This window comes from Takifugu rubripes, chromosome 21, assembly GCF_901000725.2.
Source record: "Takifugu rubripes chromosome 21, fTakRub1.2, whole genome shotgun sequence".
In the NCBI taxonomy this organism is placed as follows: domain Eukaryota; kingdom Metazoa; phylum Chordata; class Actinopteri; order Tetraodontiformes; family Tetraodontidae; genus Takifugu; species Takifugu rubripes.
In genome coordinates, this window is record NC_042305.1 from 11,468,957 (window position 1) to 11,491,323 (window position 22,367).

A 22,367-nucleotide genomic window follows, 5' to 3' on the forward strand; every position below is an offset into this window, starting at 1 on the left:
GTTTCTTGGGATAATATCAACTACATAGACTGCATTTATAACCTGACAAAACGTTTACTTTTCAATCGTGTACGGTACATTTCATTTAACTCAGATATTCGTTCGTTAAATGTCGCCATCTGCTGGTTAGCACAAATGTAACAATTCAATTCTAACAAACTTTATTTATATAGCGTCTGTTACAATAAACAATGTCTCGAGCCGCTTGTAAGAAAACCAGAGCCTGATCCTTGATAAGCAATCGTGGCAAATAACGCGGAGGAGAGGAGAGGAGAGGAGAGGAGAGGAGAGGAGAGGAGAGGAGAGGAGAGGAGAGGAGAGGAGAGGAGAGGAGAGGAGAGGAGAGGAGAGGAGAGGAGAGGAGAGCCAATAAGACAGCAGTCTTGGCCTATTTAACTAAGATGATGGTTGAAGGTAGCTGACCCCGTTTTATGAACTATGATGGTATGGCTCAAATAAAAACTGCAGGCATAGACTTCCTGACTGTATCAGGAGATCTTAAAGGTCTTTTTTTAAATCACAGAATTCAGCTTTATACGACAATTATCCAAGATGTAAGATACATATAAACATGTTATCAAAAAACAACACAAACCAGACATTTTTATTTAGAGTCACTGAAAATAATTCATAGAATACCAATATTCATTGACAGCTGCAGGTGCGGCCCTCTAACGCTAGGGGGAGTAAAGCTCCTCCTTCACATCCATATTTTCTGCAGCGTGAAGATGGAACAAACACACACGCCAACTGATTGAACTTGGTTTATTTCCTCTTATCTCCAAAACATTTTTTTTTACCTTGCTTGCACTTAGAAACAAATCTATTTGGCTATAACGTAAAATACTGAAAGACTATGAGGGCATATTCATTTCACTTTTCATTTAATGTTGAATGGAAATCAGTACAGGTATTTTCATGAAGAGTATTGTAGAAGTGAAATGTGAAACACACACTTCTACGTATGTGTGTCACTGCTCTAGTCTTGGAGTTACAGCAGAATGGCATAAAATAAGTTATTCCCCTAGTGTTTACAGTAACACCTCATTTGGACATGACAAAAGCTCAATGGACACCCAGCAGGAACAGCGAATAGTATGTGAATACATTTTTACAAAAAGGTCTACACAAACAATACATTATATGATGTAATTCAACATGACAGGGGCACACACATCCTCACACATACACACACACACACGTTTCCATGGCTTTTTTTTTTCTTCTGGAGATTGTACAGCAGTTTCGGAGCCTTTCTGTCAATCACACACTGCAGAGAGTCGCCATACTCGGGGATGGGGGGACTATTTACATTCTTTCATACAATATTGCACTTATTGGCCCATTGCATCTCACAGCAAGTGCTGTGACGATGCTTCTAAATCTGTAACACAGTGACATTTATATATATATATATATATATGTATGTATACGTATGTATGTATGTACACACACACTTATCATATATAGCTACTAAGAAAAGTCAGGGTTGACTTCATGCAAATGTTTTGGAGTTTTTAATTATGCAACACACGTTAAAACAAAGGTAATGTTTTGGCACTTTTTTTTATGAACTGCAAAGCATAAAGGCTTTCTGCGTTTTCCTGTAGATTCTCTTTTCAACTTAAATTACGTGTGGACTTTATGATAAGAGGGGGGAAGTCCGCTTTTTCAAGCGGGTGAGGTTTATTTTCTTTGACAAAGGATTTGAATTTAACGCACAAAAGTGACCCACAGCATGCTGACTGAAAAAGAGTCTAGCAAAAGTTTATATGGCTGTTTATTCAGTGCATGATCAGTTGGTTGACACCATGCGCTCTGCTGGGTCTCACCGGCGCTTCCATCAATGAACGGGGGGTTTTTGCTCCGTGTGGGATTAGTCTTACCAGATGTGTCTGTCGATGTAAAAGTACGCATGATTTATGTTTTGGCAGCATGCTCATCGCATCAAACTTACAAAGGGTCACCTCAGATACTTCACACATCTACAAACAGCAGAACATCAACATGACACATGGGGCTCACAGGGGAGCGTACAGAGGCCGTCTTAAGGATGCTAAAAAGGCCACTTTTCATGATCAGGTTTGTGTTTTTTTATTATTTCAAAGAACAAACTACACTCCTTTGTGAGTCAAAGGTTAAACGCGCACTCGTGCACGACCACTTTAGCACGGTCGTTACACGCGTGATGGCTGCTACATCCTCTGTTACACCAGTGCACACGATCTGGCAGCTTTAGGAGAAAAACTACAAAAGGAGAATAGATCATTTCTATTTTAAATGAAACATTAATTAAAGCACTTTAATTATGCAGGGATTTTAAAGATTAACTGTACATTATGACAGAGGACTATTTCGAGCCTCATCCATCACACGGCAGAACTAGAAGATGAGAACAGGGTGTCTTTCTAAATATTCTGTGGTATTTTACAGGGGTTATATCTGTTTGTTTTTTTTCTTATTCACCTGTGATATTATGTGATAAAGTTTAGAGACAGCACGACAGTGAGTCTACCACTCAGGAGGGTTTCAGCTGGAGCTCAAAAGCAGCAGGAGCAGGAGTAATAATGCTGAAGGAGCAGAACTCTGTACACTGTACCGCCGTGCAGGAGCAGCGCTGCCCTCCCGCCACTCTTCGCCATCATCAGTCACTAACAGTTGCACCCGGGCTGCTGGAGCGGCGGAGCGCTGTCCGTGAGTTTGGCGCTAGGCGCTCCTGTGGTGACGGCCGGATCGCCGTCCAGGCTCTCGGACATCTTGTCGCAGATGAGGTCGACGAGGCGTTCGAAGGTCTGCTTCACGTTGATGTTGTCTTTGGCGCTGGTTTCAAAGAATTCGAAACCTGGAAAGAGCAGTGACGTGAGACATGGAAACATCGGCAATCTACACATCAAACCTTGCCCCATTTTGGCTCCTGAGCCACGGATGGCTGCAGAAACAAAAATGTTTCTCTGCTCTTGTGGAGAATGTGACGTCCTCACGACTTACCCAACTGTTCCGCCAGCAGCCTGCCGCTATCCACTGACACCACTCTCTCCTCATCCATGTCGCACTTGTTCCCAGCCAGAACTACCTGAGCATTATCCCACGAATACGTTTTGATCTGGGTCGACCTGCGCAGAAACAATAAACCATCAAAGGCTGCCAAAAATGGACAGCCTAAAACTTTTCAGACCTTTTATTGTGTCATTTGTTTTGGAAGAAGAGGAGCAAGAGGGATGACAGAGCGGAGGACATGCGGACGGGTCATGAACGCTTACATCACACCCATCGCAGCATCATGTCCTACATGAATCACTCGTGGCAAAGCTGGAAAACTGGGTCGACTGATCCTCATGACACAAATGCACACAAGTAGTAGTCAAAATGCTGTTATTTTCCATCTATTCTGTAATTTCCCTTTCTTTCTCTGCTTGATCTAATTTCTGGTTATAAAAGGTATTGGAAATCGGTATTGGACTGTATTGAACTATTATTATAGAGCTAAAAACAGAGTTGCCCTGATCCGAAGAACTTAGAGGTGAACATTGACACTCGCTTCCAGATATGCCCCAATGATCTTTGTGTTAATATATTACACACATTTGTGCACACATTTGAACCTTGTATGAATTTCATGAGGGTATTCTAATCATGGTATTATGTACTATATGTAAGTAATTCATACTTACTGTTTAGATGGACTCATTTACAGGAAATGCAGAGTAGGGACGAAACATAATATAGGATATTTATCCGCTACTGGCGGATAAAATGGATCAGGTATCAGTGGGGAGAGTCGATGGTATCGGTATCAGGTCTGAACCATGATTAAAGATTTATTCAGTGATTTTTTTCATTCAGTGTTACTGAATCTGCTGAGGTGGGAACGGTGTTGAGTGCTTCGTCTTGTCTGTTTGTAAGGATTATTGGGCAGAGGAGTCACTGACATTTTTTGTGAAAATTTAGAAGATGAAGTTCTACAAATGACTCAATTTTGGGCGGAATCTGCTTCCAGATTTGTATCACAAGTGTTTTATCGAGGAAAATAGCACTCGCTGCAATACCAAGAAGAAACAGCAGATGGCGCAAATGCCCACATACTGGACATAAGTGGGTCGTTTTGGTGTCGTTGTGGTTAGGCAAATTAAAATTTCCTCCTACATAAAATAATAAATTATATGCAGAAAGTCCAGTATCTTGAAAAGAAAAAAGATGTTTCTTTTTCTAGAAAGTGACTTCTGTGGTGATGTTGTTTAAGGGAGAAAGAGAGTAAAAAGGGGGAGGAGAGAAGGAACAAGTGAGAAAAACAGCAAATGCTGACTCTGGATATCTATATGTAGAGTATTTTAAGTCTACACCTTGGCAGCTTTCACTTAATATATGAAAATATTCATCTAATTCTTTTTTTCCCTCAAGACTATTCAATTCTATGACGAGGAACCCCTTGATGAAAACAATATTAAGGGAAAAACCCTCAATTTCTGACACCACTAGTGAATTTTGTCTTTCAGGAAATGAGCAGAACGTCAGAAGCTTAGAGTCCAGGAAAGAGTCGTTTCCCGGGCAACCTGACTTTTCAACAACCTCGTCACCCTCCACGAATGAAAGGGAAAGTGGAGTTAGAGCCTGTGGCAAAAGTATAAATAGAAAAAAATCCAGTGCCTGTGCGGGGAGTGAAAAGAGTCTCTCTCCTCGCACACGGTTGACAGGTCTGTGCAGCGTCTGATACGCCAGCGCTCTGATGTAACAGGGCCCAGGCTGCCAGTGACACACTTGGCTCAATTAATAATCATACCCATCACAGACGGCCTGGACTGTGGCGCTCCATTCAAGCATCGCACAGCCGTGGAAGTGTGACCTGAGAGTCTGCCTCTGACCTCGCCTCTTGGGAGAATCTTGTTTTGTGCAAAGTTGGCAACTGTAGCGTCGAAGCTGCTAATGATGATTGAGTTATCATCACATAATTGCATCCGAGAAAGTCAGGGGCATTATGAAACTGGGTGGTGTTGTTGCACCAGAAACACTCAGAAAATACTGTCCCAAACTCCCAAACTGCACCATCAATATGCAAATCATGGCCATGTGCTTTTTATTCAACACTGCCACCGGCAGATTAGTATCTCTGCTCAAGGAAGAGGGACATTTAAAAAGGAAATGGCATAACTTTACAAGTTTTTGGAGCAGGAATCTTAACCCAGAAACCTGAGGTTGGAATGAATGAATCGTGGGAAATAGAAGACTTTTGGGCCTTTGGTGACATTGTTTTGTGTGACTCACAAGCTCTGGGACCTACTGCCTGGAGCTGCAAAATGAGGCTGGGACCAAAAGATGGGCACGCACTACAAGCAGAAATGCGTAAAGAGATACGGGCTTGATAAATTGCTCAGGGTGGAAGATCCGATTTGTGAGGGAGAAGCATGGAAGCAATCAAATATATCAAAAACGCTTCTTCTCATTATTGAGACAGACAGGAAGCATGAACAGGATATGAGATAACATCATTTCAAAAATACACTAAAATAGATGCGCATCGCCTAACTCACCAATCCTGCACGGCGCCAAAGGACTCCTCGTTGGTGATGTCATACATCAGGATAAAGCCCATGGCTCCACGGTAGTATGCAGTGGTGATGGTCCTGTAGCGCTCCTGGCCCGCTGTGTCCTACAAGCGGAGACATGTGGATCGAGCGCTATTGTAAGTCTTCTGATTATAATCACGCTGTCATGCTCAGCAACATTGATCGGACCCCGCACAGCATATTTCATCGTGTTAAATGAAGAGACATCAATCTCTGGTCTTCATACAGTATGAGGAGGTTATTTTAGCCTTAATGGAGCAGCCGCTCAGTTTGCTACATCTACAGAAGATAATGAGCACCGCTGTTCACGGGGTGGAAACGATCGTTATGCTAACTGGTCTGCACTGATGACATGCCCAATTCAGGACTTGATTTCATGGACTGAGGTGATTGATTCTTTCCTCACCTTCCTCACCAACTGTGCTGCACGCGCCAGCATATTTAGAGATCGTCTGTTTAGAATCGGCCCTTTAAACACTGGAGGATCAGTGAAATTTAGGCCGACTTTCCATGGCGAGTCCGAAGCAACTGCTCGGAAAGCAAGGGGGGCAGGGGTTGCGCAGCATTTGCCCACAAATGGCCCTGGAAACAAACAACCGTTGCGGCTTTTGCTACAGGATGAAAAAAATGCTAATGAATCCCAATTCAGACAGATGCTGCTGCTGCACAAAAAGCATTTGTCCATTAGGAAGGAAAAGAATGGCCAGCACTTCTGCTTGTTTAAGCCTTTTCCTCATGATATCTTTAGAGAAATGGTTCCCGGACCCCTGCGTCTGTTGTTTTGTTGCAAGTCAAACAGCAATAATCCCATTTGTGTCCCTGCTGCACTGTTGTTCCACCCACAACAAATGTGTTTGCAGGCCGGTGTGAATCATGATGGAGAGGTTCTGGCTGTCCTACTTGGCTCCTGTGAAACAGCAGGCCGGAGCAGCACTGCCGCCACACGGCCTCTGCCGACGACATCAATGCGCTTGTTATAGCCGGAGGACGGATCTGACCTTCAGTCCGCAGAAACACAGCGCTCACATTCTGTCAGGCGTTCACACACATGGAGCTCGGGCCCGCTGTCAGTCATATGCAATATGCAGAACTAACGGTTGCATTTTTAGTGGAAATCTACATGAACTTTCAAAGGTGAGCAGCTAATTGGTCATCTTAGTACTTTAGCCTCGTTTTTCTGTTCCCCGGCCCCTGAAAAACAAAAGTTGGAAAAGCCTCTCTTGTAGTCTGCAGCCCACGGACACTCTCCTCATCTCTATTTGTGCCATTATATATGGGATAGGATATGGTTAATTGCCACATCCAAATAAGATGGTCAAGATAAAGCCCAGCCTTAAGAGCAGCACACAGAGAGGATGATGGGGAAGCTGTCTCTATCTCTCAGCTGCCACAAGACAGCCAGGTTCTACGGCTCCGATCAGCTCCTAATTAAGCAGCCGCGACAGCTCTTCAGTTTCCCACACGTTGTGAGTGAGGTGTTGCTTCGGTGTTCAACCCAGTGTGCCAAACTAACACTTACCAGTGTGCCAAACTAACACTTACCAGCCTCCTGTTAGTAATGTTGGCACTTCCATCTGTCTCTGTGCATACATCACAAAGTGTAAAAGCAAAGGAAGCCATTGTTGAAGGCTTCTATTATCTACATAACTGAATCTTTAATCTCAGGAGAAAAAGCTATAGTGAAATGGGGGGAATTAATGCAAAACCTGTGCAGTTTTGTCCTTAAATTGAACTGCAATTTCAGGACAAACAAGTCTGCACGCAGTGTGCATGAATCGGGAATCATCCCGTCAGTCTCAGGAATGTATTGGTTAGATAAGAGCGATGTGGGCACAAGTCTGTTTTACCCTGGCAGGCTGAAGTCACTCTGCTGGAACACGAGACAGGAGAACAAGAGACACGCAGGGGCTGGGCCTCTGGAAAGGGCCCCTTCCCCCTTAAAGCAGGGGTAGTCCTCCAGAAGACCTTGGAGGACAAGGGAAAACTGACTCCAGGCAGACGCTACCTGCATTCCAACATCAAATCAAATGGAAATGTGTCTGCCTGGAACCTGCAGCTGTGGCTTTTTCTCAGAAAACAAATAAGAAAACTAAATCAAACTCTTTCCAGGATAAATATGTGAGATGAGATGCTTGTGAGGAAGGACTGTCTTCAGTAATGGCCTCCCGGTTCAGATTTATTTCAGAGCCGGACATTTTTGGGGACTCGGGTCTGAATTTTTCATGATCTCAAGTTAATATTTCATACCCAAATCTGCAGTTTGATCCTCTTATCGTTCTTGTACACAGTCTTCACTTTGAAGTCGATGCCCACGGTGCTGACGAAGGCTGAAGTGAAGGCATCGTCTGCATAGCGGAAGAGGAAAGACGTTTTGCCCACGCTGCTGTTGCCGATGATCAGCAGCTTGAACATGTAGTCGAAGTTCTGGTCACCTCCCTCTCCCTTCCCTTTCACATCCTGAGTGGCAGCCATCTGTGAGAACAATAAGAGAACGACTTGAAAGACTCACCTAGAATTAATGTGACCCTTCGGGCTTCCGAATGACTGCCAGCTGTTACATAAAACAGAGCAGGAAGTAGACCAGAGCAGTAGCTCCATGTTGTTCATGTGCGCTGTGCAAGCTCGCTGAACAGGCCGCGGATCAGAGGTGACAGAAGGCTGTGTCAGGCAAACCAGCATGACCATCACAGCAGGATAATGTATTGATGGCCATTAAATAAGAAACGTTCCCAAGGGGCTGAGCTTGTTTTCAGCTAATTCAAATGAAAGTAATTGGATAGACTGGCTGACAGTAGGCACAATTCGAATTGTGGTTTTTTTTTTCCCAATGTAAGGACATTTGCTCAAGCCACAATTGGGGCTCTGCAAGGAACTATTTAAAGATGATGTTCTTCCTTCATAATTTAAAATCCTTTTCACACGTCTCATCTGTTTTCGCATTAAATCTGCTCTTGTACCAATTATATATTCCCTGATGTATATTTCTATTTAAAAAACACACCACGACGATATGAACATGGTTCTCTTAGCTCCAAGGTGAATGTTTTGAGCAGCCAGCTACAGACGGATGCCGTGCCTCGATGTGGCACATCCAGCATCGCTCTCCGTCCGCTTCCGTGTATAGAAAACAGCTTTTCCAAGGACGCTGCTTTTAATCTACGTGCCCAGCCCTGGCATATGCACACATTACAATAAAAGCGGTCGATCTTATATGAATTAACGCGGTGCAGAAGAGCCAGCTAATGTTAGACGAGCAGCACTGGGCAGGAGGTCATTTTTACCTATTCGTGAAATTCTCCCGAGGAAGCCGGATTAGAAACTATCGAAGCGCGTCGCTGTCGTCGTGCGGACAAACCTGTTCTTGGGGTTTGAGGCCTCGGCTCTATTTGTGTCTGTTTCTTGTGTCAAATGCAGGAATTCTGTTTCAGCACCCGGGAGCTGTCCCCTCCGCTTCTGATGTGGCACGCGCTCCGGCGCTGACGCGGCTGGCTCGCGTGAGATGAGCACGAGCAGCAGAGTGCGTTTGACGCGGGCGTCTCTCGCGTCACGTGCGGACATTTAGATTTGATGGGGGTTGTAGTTTTTCCGAATGTAGACCTTTAACTACATTATTCAGCGCGCATCTTGAACGAGATCAAAAAACCCGAATAAACATAAACCAATACAAATACTGAAAATGATCCTGGCGCTTACCTTCCCATACAAATCCATTTTCTGTTGTCTGGTTTCAAATTCACTGTACTAGCAACGCACTATCTGGGTAGCATCATCTGTCCTTTAAAAAAAAAAAAAAAGCAAGAAATATAATGGCCACTCGATTTGCGTCACTCTCCGCCGGTTTTCCTGCCGTCCCCCACCCACGCAGCCGGCAGCGGCTGAACAAATAAAAGAGGCTGGAGTGGTGATGAATAATATTATTAGGGAGCTTTTAGCGGGCGCATCTGTTTTGAGCTAATTTAAAATGTATTCACACAGGCTTCCTTAATCCGCCCACATTACTGATGTTAAATATGTCATAAGCGTTTTACTGCAAATGGCATTTTCATTACACCTGAAGCCGACGTTGTCCATCACCAATGCGTAAAGAGCCACCTGCACCAGACACAACAAACACTATTCAATGTGCGCAGCGCGGATTAAACACCGTCACCTCTCCCTCTTTGACAGCTGCTTTAAGGACTCGGTGACTAACGTCTGATAGGGTGTATGTGAAGTTGTGGGGCGGGATGTGGGGTGATATGACTGCCCATTGACCCCAGGATCTGCAGACTGCGCAGAAGAAAAGGAGGGCAGGTCAGGTAGGCTGCTCAAACATGTCTGTCCCTGTTCTGTCCCAGCTTCACCCAAAACATGCCCAGTCTGTGCAGATTCTGTCTCAGTTATACACATAAAGCGTCGACTAGTGAGTTGGCTCGTAGATATGTTGGACATGTATGTCGATTAATCCTTAAAAACATGATGTTTTCATATTGTACTTTGATTTTAGGGGGTGTGGGGGGTGAGTGATTGCGCAAAACGTCCGCGAAAGTTTAACCCGAGCTTGCATTTCCTCTATTTCCGTGTGTGCGTAAAATGAAACTATTCTAGATGTTTCTGTGAGCATAATGCCGTAAGGGCACCATCTGCTGCTGGAAATGTGTCATAGGTTTCGACCCGACGTGGCCGCCATGTGGTTTATCATTAATCCGGAAGTTTTGGCAGAAATCAGATAACAGTTGCACCGTGAAGCTTCCATAATGTTTGACAGCAACCGAGGTTGTTACTGAATGAATAATGGCCCAGTTTCTCCGAGGAAATTCAACAGGTGCCAAGTGTGACTTCAGCAGGCGATGATATTTTCATCATTGAGCCAATCCCATTTGAAGCTGTCTGTCATAACAAGCTGAGACTGTCATCGGCTGACTGTCCATGTCGATAGCAGCAACACAAAATGTGTTAATGTCTTGAAAAATCTGCAAAAGGCTGCACAGTTTTATACCTTCATCTGCACCCACCGTCCCACGAAAACAGTCAGACTTTTCATTCATGCAGGTTGCAATGGAGGACTCAATCGATGTGATTCTGGAAGACCACACTGGGGTCCTGTCCCCCCACAGACCCCACCCCGCCGTCTCAGCCTGCCTCGGTGCTCTCTTCACAGCTGTGTATGGAGTGTGGAGCACCTTTGCTCTGCCTGGCCTTGGTACCATCCCTAGGAAACTCAAGGTTCTTTTTTGTTCTCAATTTCTTAAAAAAAAAAAAAAAAAAGAGTGAGTATGAAATAAGAAAAACACTAAATATAACTTGCACATTAATAGTGGTTTGCTTACTTTGGAGCAAAGTGCTCTGTCATTGCAACAGATGTGAGAAGGGAACAAAACAGTAAGTGTGCTGAGGCATAAAGTTAATATCTTAATTTACAGCTGGACGACATTTTCTTTTGTAATCAAAATAGATGTGAAGAAACTGACTTTTTCCACCTCGATCGTGAGTGCTTTTGTATTGACCCAGCCTGTGTGTTTGCACTGTGGCCCAGGTTCCGTATTTACCCTCCAGTAGAGTTCAAACACTGAATATAATGAAGCTGCTGGAGGGACGAACGGGTCGGTTAGTAGATCTGGGGTCAGGAGATGGAAGAGTGGTGAGTGTGCTGTTATTCTCTACCTCCAGAAAGAAAACACACATGGCAAATCTTAAATTGCAGAATCTGTTCTGTGAAGTGACGTACTGGTCTTTAAGCGCTTTTATCAACACATGGGATCTTTTTAGGTGTTCGCAGCCTCCTCCACTGCTTTGAGATTAACTCTATTTTGGTGGCCTATGCCAGAAACAAGGCCCGCTGGAACGGCCTGCCCACCAGCCAGGCGGCCTTTGTCAACAAAGACTTCTGGAAGGTAAAAAATAGTCTTGAAAAGTGGGAGTTCAGTATTTTTTTAACCTACTTAAAGATGCTCTTCTCTCATAGACTGATTTATCCCATTTCAACAACGTGACTGCCTTCCTGGCACCAGGAGTGGTTTGTATGTTTTTGCTCTTCTTTGCTGCGTGACTTTTCAAGTAATTCAATTTTTTTTTTTACTTTACAGATGGCTGTTCTGAGTGAGAAGCTTTTAAAGGAGCTTCCTGATGATGCACGTGTCATTTCCTGCCGTTTTCCCATCCTTGACTGGCCAGTACAATCATCTGTTGGTTCTGGTCTTGATCAGACTTTTGCTTATGACATTGGCATTGTTCGTGCACACCTGCGAAAAGCCCCAGAAGCTGAGGTGTGACTATGTCAGAATGATTTTTGGGTTATTTTCTTTAACCAGAAGTGCACTAAAACCATATGAATAAAATATTATTTTGGCCCTCTAACATATTTTTGCCTATTTTGTAAATAATTTATGTCCAGAAAATACTTGTGGCTAAAAAACTTCACTAAAGCAGTTTTACTTTCAGCAATAATAAACTTCTGTTTGCTTCACTTGAGTATTTTTTGTGTTGTACCTGATGTCTCAAGGATACTCAGATTTAGTTTGGTTTGTTTTAATGATATGGGCCACCTGAGTCTGGATAGTCTGAAGAGGTTAAACAGTATAAGCAGTAAAATAAATTTGAAAGTACTCTCAATTTTGGATTGCTGGGAAATTACACCCAAGAGTAATTGTAGTTTATATCAGAAAATAAGGCTCAGTTTATGCAAATAGGAGCACTATCTACCAGATTTAGGCCCATTAATACCGCTTTAAATCCAGAGAATTTAAAGATTGTGCATGGTCTCTGCTTTATTTCCTATTTTGCTTTCAAACTTGATTATCTGCAAGTGGACGAAACTGCGTCTCTATCGTGTAGTATGTGGATCGTCCACTCGGAGGCGCTAGTGCTACAGAATGGTGTTGAAATCAAATCCTTCCTGAATAACATAAAGATTATTATTGCCTGTGCTCATTTTTTCCCTAAGTACATTATCTTATAAACCCGCTTTTGTTGCATTTAAAGAAACAGATGGGCCACAGACGCCCCAGGCTTCATTAATGCTGTGGGTGGAATCTGGCAGCGATTCAGCTGATCATATGAACGGCTAGAAAATAGAATCCGCGTTGTCTCCTCACATTATGTTCACGTCCGTTCCGTCATCGACGAAGGTGTTCTTGCAAAGTCAATCGAGATCAGCAGCCCATAGTGTCGTTTCGCACCGTGACGTCACTGAGAAGGCGGCAGACAGCGGGCGGGGAATCCACCAGACTATAAAACCTCCGAGACGGACTCTCCGTGCAGCATTCGCATTGCAGGCCAGTGAGAGACGTCTGATGGAAATACAGAGAAACAGCGCCCCCCAGCACATAAACAACAGCAGCATGTGTGAGCCGACGCAGAGATCCTGCGAGCCTCGCAGAAAGAGAGCCGATGAACGCAATGCGCCCCCGGAGATGGCCAGGATAATCACCGATCCGGCCACTGGGAAGTGCTACTGCCGTGGGAAAGTTTTGGGAAAGGTACCGCAAGCAGAGTCCCTGCTGCAACTTTTGGATTTATACCCACAAACGAAGACCCCGCTTAACAATATCTTTTTAAAAAAAAAAAAAAATATATATATATATTTTACCATTTATTTTCCAGGGAGGTTTTGCAAAATGCTACGAGATGACGGACCTCTCCACCAACAAAGTATACGCGGCCAAGATAATCCCACATGCGCGCGTCTCCAAACCTCACCAACGGGAGAAGGTAAGCGCGCAACAGCCGTGGTCATCGCTGATCCACCATTCGGAAGAAACTACCCCGAGTAACAGTTGTGGCTCTTCTGTCTTTGTCCCCGCTAGATTGACAGAGAGATCGAGCTGCACAGAATACTGCACCATAAAAACATTGTGCACTTTTATCACCATTTCGAGGACAAGGAAAACATCTACATCCTGTTGGAATACTGCAGCCGCAAAGTGAGTCCTTGAGTCTGAAAAGTGCTTATTAGCATCAAATGCAGATAAAATATCCAGTAGACATAAGGGTGAGGGAAAAAAGCATATTTTCCAGAGCATGTCCCAAACATAGGACTCTTTACTTAAAACTTCCTACCGATTTATGTTAAGGAAAACACCCCATATGATGAAGCTTTGCCCATGACGATACTGTTAAAACTGGGAACAGCTCCATAACCATACTTCTGTATCTGTTTGCAGTCATTAGCCCATATCCTGAAGGCTCGCAAAGTGCTTACTGAGCCGGAGGTGCGTTATTATCTGAGGCAGATCGTCTCGGGACTGAGGTACCTGCACGAGCAAGAGATCCTTCACAGAGATCTGAAACTTGGTGAGGACCCTGAACCTTGCACTATGCCTTTTATCCTGGGTCACATATTGAGTCCTCATCATCTCATTCTGCCTTTAGGTAACTTCTTTGTGAATGAGTCGATGGAGCTGAAAGTTGGCGACTTTGGACTGGCTGCCAAGTTGGAGCCGGCAGGAAACAGAAGGAAGACGATCTGTGGAACTCCCAACTACTTGTCCCCCGAGGTCCTCAACAAGCAGGGCCATGGCTGTGAATCAGACATCTGGGCTCTGGGCTGTGTAATGTAAGTATGCAGATGTGGATTAGATGGCTTCTGAAACTTCTTAACAGTTTTAAACAGATTTATAGGTTTGTGCCTTGCCTTTAAGCTCTTGGCTGGAATACATCTTGCACAATTCACCTAAAAGTTTGCTGCTTGTTTCTCCTCCAGGTACACTATGCTGCTGGGCAGGCCTCCATTTGAAACCACCAACCTGAAGGAGACGTATAGGTGCATTAGAGAGGCACGTTACTCCCTGCCCTCCTCTCTCTCAGCACAAGCTAAGCAGCTAATCACCAATCTGCTAGCCAAGACACCAGAAGACCGACCCAACCTGGACCTCCTTCTAAGACACGACTTTTTCACACAGGTCAGGCACCACTGTCGGCCTCTCTGGCTATCTTTTCCACTGTCTGTCTGTCGTTGTAGATATGTGTTTTTGCGACCCCTCCCACAGCTGCAGGCTAACTGGTTTTCGTTGTTTACAGGGCTTCAGTCCAGAGCGTTTGCCGGCAAGCTGTTGTCATTCGGCACCAGATTTCCACGTCTCTAGTCCTGCAAAGAGCTTCTTCAAGAAAGCTGCTGCTGCACTTTTTGGTGGAAGGCGAGAGAAGGTGAAATACTACGAGACGCTGAGTAAGTCTAACATTAGTGATGCTGCACTGAATTCACTGCTAAAGCAACACCCACACACCACTTCCGCTTTTGCATTTCTGAGATCATGGATGCAGGAAACCTGTGCACCATCTTTCACTTTCACTGCTGTGTGGGATAACTCTTGATTTTCATTTTGGTTTTAACAGACAAGCTAACCAAAGAGGAAGAGGAGATCTACCAACTGCAGCACGATCTTGAGAGAACAGCTATCACCCAGCAACGGAACCAAAAAGTTTCTGAGGTAAGCAGCTTTTGTGTACTGCAACTCGGGAGGGCAAGTGCTCAAAATGTGCACATTATTAATAGAGCTGTTACATTAGCTCAGGATCAAGCTGGAGACAATCCAATGAGTCACTGAGTTTCAATAATAAACTTCTTCACAAAATAAAGCACTTGGTGTTTTCAACCTTTTTAAGCCAGCCACTCTGAACGTGTGGGCGATCAATGAGTCACAGTAGGAAGAGATGATCTAAATCCCACAGATTTTAACTCCTGTCGTCATCATTTCCTACCTAAGAATGGAAGTCCACTTCCGCCATCTGTCGAGAACCCCGTTGCCCCGGCAACAGAGAACCAGCCTCCGTCGTCGCGAGATACCATCCGTCTGATTGTCAGAGGGAGTCTGGGGAGCTGCAGCAGCAGCAGTGAATGTGAGTTCACCTTAATTGATGTTGATAGTTTCCAGATCATATACCTGGGAAGCCTCAGAGTATTTGGTTGGGGTTGGGCTTCGCATCTTGCATGATCATACTAATGCCGACTTGATGTTCCTCAAGGCCTCGAAGACAACACGACCGGCAGCGTAGCTGAGACTGTTGCCAGCGTGTTGAGGGGATGTCTGGAGAGTATGCCTAAAGGTGAGTCATCTTAATGGAATAACATGGTCCATCCGAACCTTGCATTAATTAAATGAGTAAATAATCCCCCACTGAGAACTGCCGTGACCACACTAGAGCTGCCCTTCTGTCTCTCTTCATTATTCACCCGTCTGGCTGATCAAAATGCCATCCCAACTCGGTCTGCATTTCCCTTGGCCGCAGTATTTCAACGAGATAATTTGTTGAATCTTTGACTCCTCGGCGTCGGTGCATTCTAATCCTCTCTCTCTCCATTTCCTCCCCCTCCCCCAGCGGATAACATTCCGAAGGGATCAAACAGCTGCAATCTTCAGTGGGTGACTAAATGGGTGGACTACTCCAACAAGTATGGCTTCGGCTACCAATTGTCTGATCACACCGTGGGAGTTCTCTTCAACAACGGCACTCACATGAGCCTCCTCCCAGACAGAAAGTACGTTTTATTCTGCTCTTTCACAATTCTCCAATGCTGTATTGATTAGTCACTCCATGCGGCAGATGGTGCGTTTAGTCTCGCTGCAATCAGGAATTGTCAAGGACACCAGAAATTCATAAATATTTGCCTAATGTTTGGGTTTCTCTCCCCTTCAGGACCATCCATTACTATGCAGAGCTGGGTCAGCGCTCCGTCTTCCCAACATGTGAGGTTCCTGAGCACTTTGTTGGCCAGGTGACTGTGCTGAAGTACTTCTCCCACTACATGGAGGAGAACCTAATGGACGTAAGTTGCTTTGTCTCTTTGCCTCTTTTCATTCTTCATGCTGTGGCTTGCATCATTCCAATGTGTTAACTCCTTTGCTTTCCTAGGGCGGGGACCTCGGTAGTATGACAGACGCAAACATGCCCAGACTCTACCTGCTGCAGTGGCTCAAATCTGACCGCGCCCTCATGATGCTTTTCAACGACGGCACTTTCCAGGTGAACACATTCACAGAAATTCAGCTGCAACAGCGTCTCTGTCAGTTGCAAAGACCAGAAAAATACTAACAAAAACTGTTCTCTTTCTAAAGGTCAACTTCTACCACGACCACACCAAGATCGTTCTTTGTTGTCAGAGGGACGAGTACATGCTGACCTACATCAACGAGGACCGTGTCTCCAAAACCTTCAAACTCAGCTCCTTGTTGACGTCGGGCTGCACCGCCGACCTGCAGGAACGAATGGCGTACTCCCTGAACATGCTTCTGCAGAGATGCAGCTAAAGCTACGCTGCTCCATTTTGGACTGAATTAAACAGACAAAACCAGCTGTTACACGACTTCAGAAGGATCCGTGAGAGGAGGATTTGTTTGAGGATGTATAATTGACAAGTGATTTAATATTCTGAGACTGTCTCACTGTCGTGACTCAGCCTGAGGTGCAGTTGGAAAGGAACAACACCCAGCTGGACTGGACGAGGAAATAAAATGTAGCAAAATAACAGGGCTAAGGGCTGATATGTATGTTGATAGAGGAAAGACTGAGCTTGTTGGTGCGAGTATGGTGGTACGAACTGTGTAACAAAGAGGTTTTTTTAGGGAAGAGAGGGTTGTTTTGGAAGTAAATTCAAATGCTGGGCTGGCCCCATCTTAAAATGTATGATATGACTTGTGTTTTATAGAAATGATGCATAAACTGATGCTCTGAATGTAACCAGAGCAGAACTGTGGAATATTCTCAATGGTGTACAGTGCTTGTCATAGCAACTTTACATACAAATGAGTGAATAATGCTTGTGGTTGATGTGTGAGTGTGTGTGAGAGAGACACGTGGGGGGGATGGACAAAATCACACCTTTATACTGTGATTGTTCTCTTTAATAGATGGACTCAGCACACTGAGCTGAGAACTTGAGGGATAATATGGAGAACAAGAAGAAAATAAACAGTACAGGCATCCTCCTAGAATGCATTAAGAGCCATTATCCTCTGAATCAAATGTCCTGGATAAATTATTGTGTAAAAAAGTGCAGTATTTATTTATTTAATAAAAAAAAACATTTTCTAAAAAAAATCTCTATGCTGATTTTTGGTTTTGAACCTAATGTTTAGTTTGTTTAATATTTAATTAGCAGTTCCTGGGTTTGTGTACTCTGCATTATGGGTAAACACAATTTAGGGTAAACATACTCCCATCAGTGTACTGGTCCAAATGAAAGCAATCAGTTTATCTTCAAAGTTGTGTTTGCAGTAGGAAATGGTCACCCAGGGATGGACTCACGATTGGCGACATATTTATGCAGGATATACCTGTGCCTTATCAGAGATGGCAGTTATATCACTGCTGCTGACCTTGGATCACTCAAGCATGCACACAATGGTCCACAGACACAGGGCTGCGACAGACAGACAGACAGACAGACAGACAGACAGACAGACAGACAGACAGACAGACAGACAGACAGACAGACAGACAGACAGACAGACAGACAGACAGACAGACAGACAGACCGACCGACCGACCGACCGACCGACCGACCGACCGACCGACCAATAAAATGAGGTAACAGTACTTTTGCAGCTGTGCGTCACACCTTTTCTCTGAGCGTGATTACAATCATGTTAGCATCCTTTCACAGTCACCGATTATAACCATGGAAACAAGGAGCACTAATTTGGACAGAGCCGGAAATCAGTAATGGCTACGTAAGACAACGGTAAAGTGGCTTTTCACGCTGGGAGCCAGAGTTCCAGCTGTGACATGCTTCCGAAAGCGTAGCGCATAACTTTTGCTATTGATCTATTTCCGCCGCAGCCTCCCTGTTATCCACATGACCGTATTATTTGATTGTTTGCTGAACACCCCGTCACCTTCTGTGCCTTTTTAATGCTCTGCAACCGAATGTGCATGCCTGAGTCATCCCCTTGAACGTTCACTCAGAATATCTGTACTGTTCAGAGTTCAATAATAAATGCCTCATCCATAAACATACCCACACAGACAAGAGCAGAGCAGGAAGTAGCCAACAAAGAGGCACAGGAATTATTAATGAAGACACACGCAGGTTTGAGTGCGCTTATTTTGGCAGTAATGGCTCCTGGAATGGAGGATAGAAATAGATTTTGATTTTGGCTTTCAAGACCATTTTTCACTACATATTTTCAGAGCGAGGCGCCACACCTCCATCAAAAGTGTGGAATTAATGAGGCAATGTCAATAAAAGCACTCCGGTTGGGAAAACGCACAGGTTAACATAAATCATTACCCGTCTTTTGTAAATTGTGCAGCATTTAAAATCATCAAATCGGCGTTGGTCACATTTCTCTGTGTGCCGCTCAACTAAGAAGCCAGCCGAGGTCACAGAGCTTCAAGTGTGAGTTCACTTGGTGTTCTTGTCACTGACATGTGAAGAAAAATTAAAAAAAAGTGTTGATCACAGTACTAGTTTTTTCAGTATCACCCACACAAAGCTGTTATGCCACACGGACACAGCAGTTCTGCAACGAGCCTAAGCTAAAACCAAGTCGGGGATCATTTTTCCTTCCATCAGAAAGTTTGCTGCTAGTAGAAAAGTGAGTCACCTCAACATTAAAAGTGATAGTAGGCAGACACAAAAAGCGTTGCTATGCAGGCACTCTGAGGGACCTTTGCATATCAAATGTTAGAACTCCTCCTACAAGCTGGACCGAAACAGAGTGTGTATCTTTGATGACTATCCAGCCTCTGCTGGAGCCCACAGGGGAACAGTATCGACCAGAGATGTGAGCAACACACATCAGTCAAACCAGTTTACACTCAAATACTCCAGTTGCGCCAGGAGTGTGTCTCACGAACGTGTTCAAACATGTAAGAAATGTAACACATCTTTGCATGTGTGTATCTTTGTGTGCATGTGCTTCACTGCATATTTGGGTTTCTCCCTGGCGTGGCGTTCTGGATGAGTCATCCTCTAACCTGTGTCGGCTTCTGCTTCCAATGTTCTGGACTTGTAGGCTCTCTGATTCCTGCGTCTAAAATATTACCCACAGGCTATTAGCTGCAAAGTCTAAAACCAGTCAATATTCAGAGAATACACATGATGCAGTGTGGTAAAATTAGGGACTTTTCTGGATCCCCCCCCCCCCCCCCCCCCCCCAGACATGAATCACGTGCACGTGGTTAACTAAACTGACCTAATGTGACCTATCAGGCCTGCATCCTAGGGCATAAACTCCTCAGATCAGTTGCTAAAATGGTCATGTGTGGTCGATGAGAATCACAGGATGATGATTTGTGACGCTTCGATTCCTGCGTTCAGTTTCTGCAAGAATGTCTCAGTTCCTCCTCCACAATGTCAGCATAAAGTGTGACTCCATTAATGGAGCAACAAATGACTTGCTGTCTGCTTTAAAAACATCACATGAATGTGTGGGGGCTGCCTTGGGACAAAGGACAAAGATAATGTTGGAAAGGGCAAACAAAACAACTCCACATCGGTGGAAAATCCCTGTTTTAATACAAAAACTAGCAGCAATATGGAAATAATAACTGGTCTATAATGAGGATCCTGGATTCGAGGGGGCATCAGGGGACCAAGTTGCATCGCTTTACGAATTTTCTGTGACTTGCTGGAAGTCAAATACATAATCTTTACAATTCCATTTGAAGCTTTAAGCAAAAGTGCAACTTTGTTGTGGAATTTGTAACTTCTTTGGTGCAATTCACTCCAGAAGAAATTCTTGTGTTACTGCAGCCTGGTGCGTGCTGTCTGAACCAGGCTGGTTTTGGAGATAATTACTGCTTGGATGTTTCAATGCGACAGCTTCAATCAAAGAGGCATTCCAATTCATCCGTGCCAGAAACGGGTGGTTTTCTTTTTTAAAAATACATTTCACAAAGTTTCAACGTGTCAGACACACACGCGTGGTGCTGATCACTTCGGTCTAGTTAAAGCATTTAAAAAAAAAGCTAAATAGGAAACCCTGCACGTAGGTGTATTTTTAGCATCAGAACACATAAATCTCATAATCTCGCAAATAAAAATGTAAATGTAAACCCGTAAAATAAAATAAAAATCCTGATAGAGTATCTAAAGGAACTGATCCCATAATGCAGTCATGTTATGTTGAAATCAGTTATCAAGGACCTATGAACTGTGGGAAGTCTGTCAATCTGGCCCTGGTTTCAAGAGGCTCAGAGCAGCATTTCTGACCTGTGACTCACAATCTGTCATCCACAAAGTCTCTCTCTGTCCCTCTCTCTCTCTCTCTCTCTCTCTCTCTCTCTCTATCACACACACACACACACACACACACAGACACACACAGACAAATACCACATTTGGGTTGGGCTGAATTGCTAATCAGGTTACTGGTTACAATAGACATTTGTATTTTTCCTAGGAACTTTCTATTGCCACCAGTGGTGAGAGTGGTTAGGCACAGCTGACAACACAAAGTATTACATCTATAATCTAGATCCAATTCATTTATAAGTTGCATTGAAGAGAAAATAAAGCTTTTTTCCCCATCAGTTACTCATTTAGTATTCTGAGAGGTTCACCACTCCTACAGTATTAAAGGAAAATGGTCCAGGCGTCTGCTCTGACAGAATGTGCCGCACAGATGCAGGGGCGGATGATTACTCTGTGACGTCGGCCGGAGGAAGACCTGCGGAATGATGTCAACCGGAAGGTGCCTCTCCACACCTCTTCCGATGAAGCTGCAGAGCACAGGCGTTTCACCACACACTTCTGACACTGCCATGTGTTGGTTCTCTATAACGAGATTGTTTCGTGTGAGCCGTGAGATGCCATTATTTCCGACATGCTGGATTGACCCTAAGAGTTGATCACGCTGGGCGAAGAGGGGAGCAAAACGATCTGTTAACACGCCGCTGAAATACAGTCGCTCTGAGATAACGCATGTGTCCATGATGGGTGATTTAACCTAAATTTAATGAATGTTCTCTCTCTCTGCTTTAGTGTGACAAAACACACACACACACACACACACACACACACACACACACAAAAAAGAACCGCAGCTATGAGGTTTATCCAGTATGGTAATGTTTCCGGGTGTGAGTCTGAAAGACCCAGTAATGAGCCAATCAATGCCTCGTCTCTGATAAGAGGTTGCCAGTCTCCACTTGCTCTCCCATTCGACACATGCTACTGTTTCCATGGCAACTGGTATTCTCATCCTCACCCTCACATAAACATCCAGCTGCACTTAATTTGGCTGCTCTCTGGTGGATGTTAGTCATCATACTGTGCAGACTTATTCTGCTAAATGCTTAAATCATAGTATTTAATAAAATTCCGTACGTGTGGTTTTATTTTTTCTTTCACTTCACGCACATTCACGTGCTTTTTCCTCCTTTTGTTTTGTTTCTCCGAAACAATTTAAATTTAATTTTGACAGTGCAAATTATTGACTCCCAACACTGGTCAACACTTCATATGTGTATACACACACACACACACACACACACACACACACACACGCACACACCTACATATACAAATATACAGTCTACATATGTAGGCACACTAACATGTTAGACTGTGTCATTTGCTGTTGTTTTTTAAGCAAATGTCTATATCTACATCTAAGCTATCAGTTACAGTTAATGTAAATTCTTTAGTGTTGTGGATTTGAAGCACATTTTTGAAGGTATAGTCGAATATGACTGGGGAAAAAAACTCTGGTAACACTGTAGCCGCTTGGATTCCTTTCAGCGGAAGTGAACAGGAACACATCCTACTGGATATCCTCTGTTTAGCCAGTAAAATGATGCAGGAACAATGAAACAGATGCGTTGGTGGCTAATAGAAAGAAAAACAATGTGCAAATATTCCACTACAAATGGAATATGTATATT

At 44.1% G+C, this 22,367-nt stretch overlaps 3 protein-coding genes across 12 annotated transcripts; 2 read left to right on the forward strand and 1 right to left on the reverse strand.

Annotated features, from left to right (window-relative positions):
• Window positions 1-751: 751 nt before the first annotated feature.
• Window positions 752-9,362, reverse strand: rab3c (RAB3C, member RAS oncogene family). 3 transcript variants are annotated; one of them, XM_029829066.1, is made up of 5 exons: window positions 9,255-9,362; window positions 7,809-8,033; window positions 5,526-5,644; window positions 2,989-3,113; window positions 752-2,842 (listed from the first exon to the last, which is right to left on the reverse strand). In XM_029829066.1, exons 1-5 carry the CDS (start codon window positions 9,270-9,272, stop codon window positions 2,652-2,654), a joined length of 678 nt encoding a protein of 225 aa, XP_029684926.1. In that variant the 5' UTR covers window positions 9,273-9,362; the 3' UTR covers window positions 752-2,651. The 3 variants fall into 3 exon arrangements, with proteins under 3 accessions (XP_029684926.1, XP_003974839.1, XP_029684928.1); XM_003974790.3 differs by lacking the exon at window positions 9,255-9,362 and adding an exon at window positions 8,917-9,073; XM_029829068.1 differs by lacking the exon at window positions 9,255-9,362 and adding an exon at window positions 8,843-9,069.
• Window positions 9,363-9,493: 131 nt separating this feature from the next.
• LOC101063754 (protein N-lysine methyltransferase FAM173A) lies at window positions 9,494-12,006 on the forward strand. Of its 8 annotated transcripts, none has more exons than XM_029829070.1 (6): window positions 9,494-9,859; window positions 10,593-10,766; window positions 11,077-11,143; window positions 11,310-11,434; window positions 11,506-11,556; window positions 11,627-12,006. In XM_029829070.1, the coding sequence occupies exons 2-6, from the start codon at window positions 10,599-10,601 to the stop codon at window positions 11,810-11,812; spliced, it is 597 nt and encodes a 198-aa protein (XP_029684930.1). In that variant the 5' UTR covers window positions 9,494-9,859; window positions 10,593-10,598; the 3' UTR covers window positions 11,813-12,006. The 8 variants fall into 8 exon arrangements, 3 of the variants coding, with proteins under 3 accessions (XP_029684930.1, XP_029684931.1, XP_029684929.1); XM_029829071.1 differs by having other exon boundaries at window positions 11,100-11,181; window positions 11,506-11,560; XM_029829069.1 differs by having other exon boundaries at window positions 11,100-11,181.
• Window positions 12,007-12,781: 775 nt separating this feature from the next.
• On the forward strand, window positions 12,782-17,560 carry plk2b (polo-like kinase 2b (Drosophila)). The gene is made up of 14 exons (XM_003974788.3): window positions 12,782-13,018; window positions 13,143-13,250; window positions 13,346-13,462; window positions 13,703-13,832; window positions 13,911-14,094; window positions 14,242-14,440; window positions 14,559-14,706; window positions 14,874-14,968; window positions 15,245-15,377; window positions 15,504-15,584; window positions 15,858-16,017; window positions 16,176-16,305; window positions 16,392-16,502; window positions 16,595-17,560. Exons 1-14 carry the CDS (start codon window positions 12,833-12,835, stop codon window positions 16,784-16,786), a joined length of 1,974 nt encoding a protein of 657 aa, XP_003974837.1. The 5' UTR covers window positions 12,782-12,832; the 3' UTR covers window positions 16,787-17,560.
• Window positions 17,561-22,367: the final 4,807 nt, after the last annotated feature.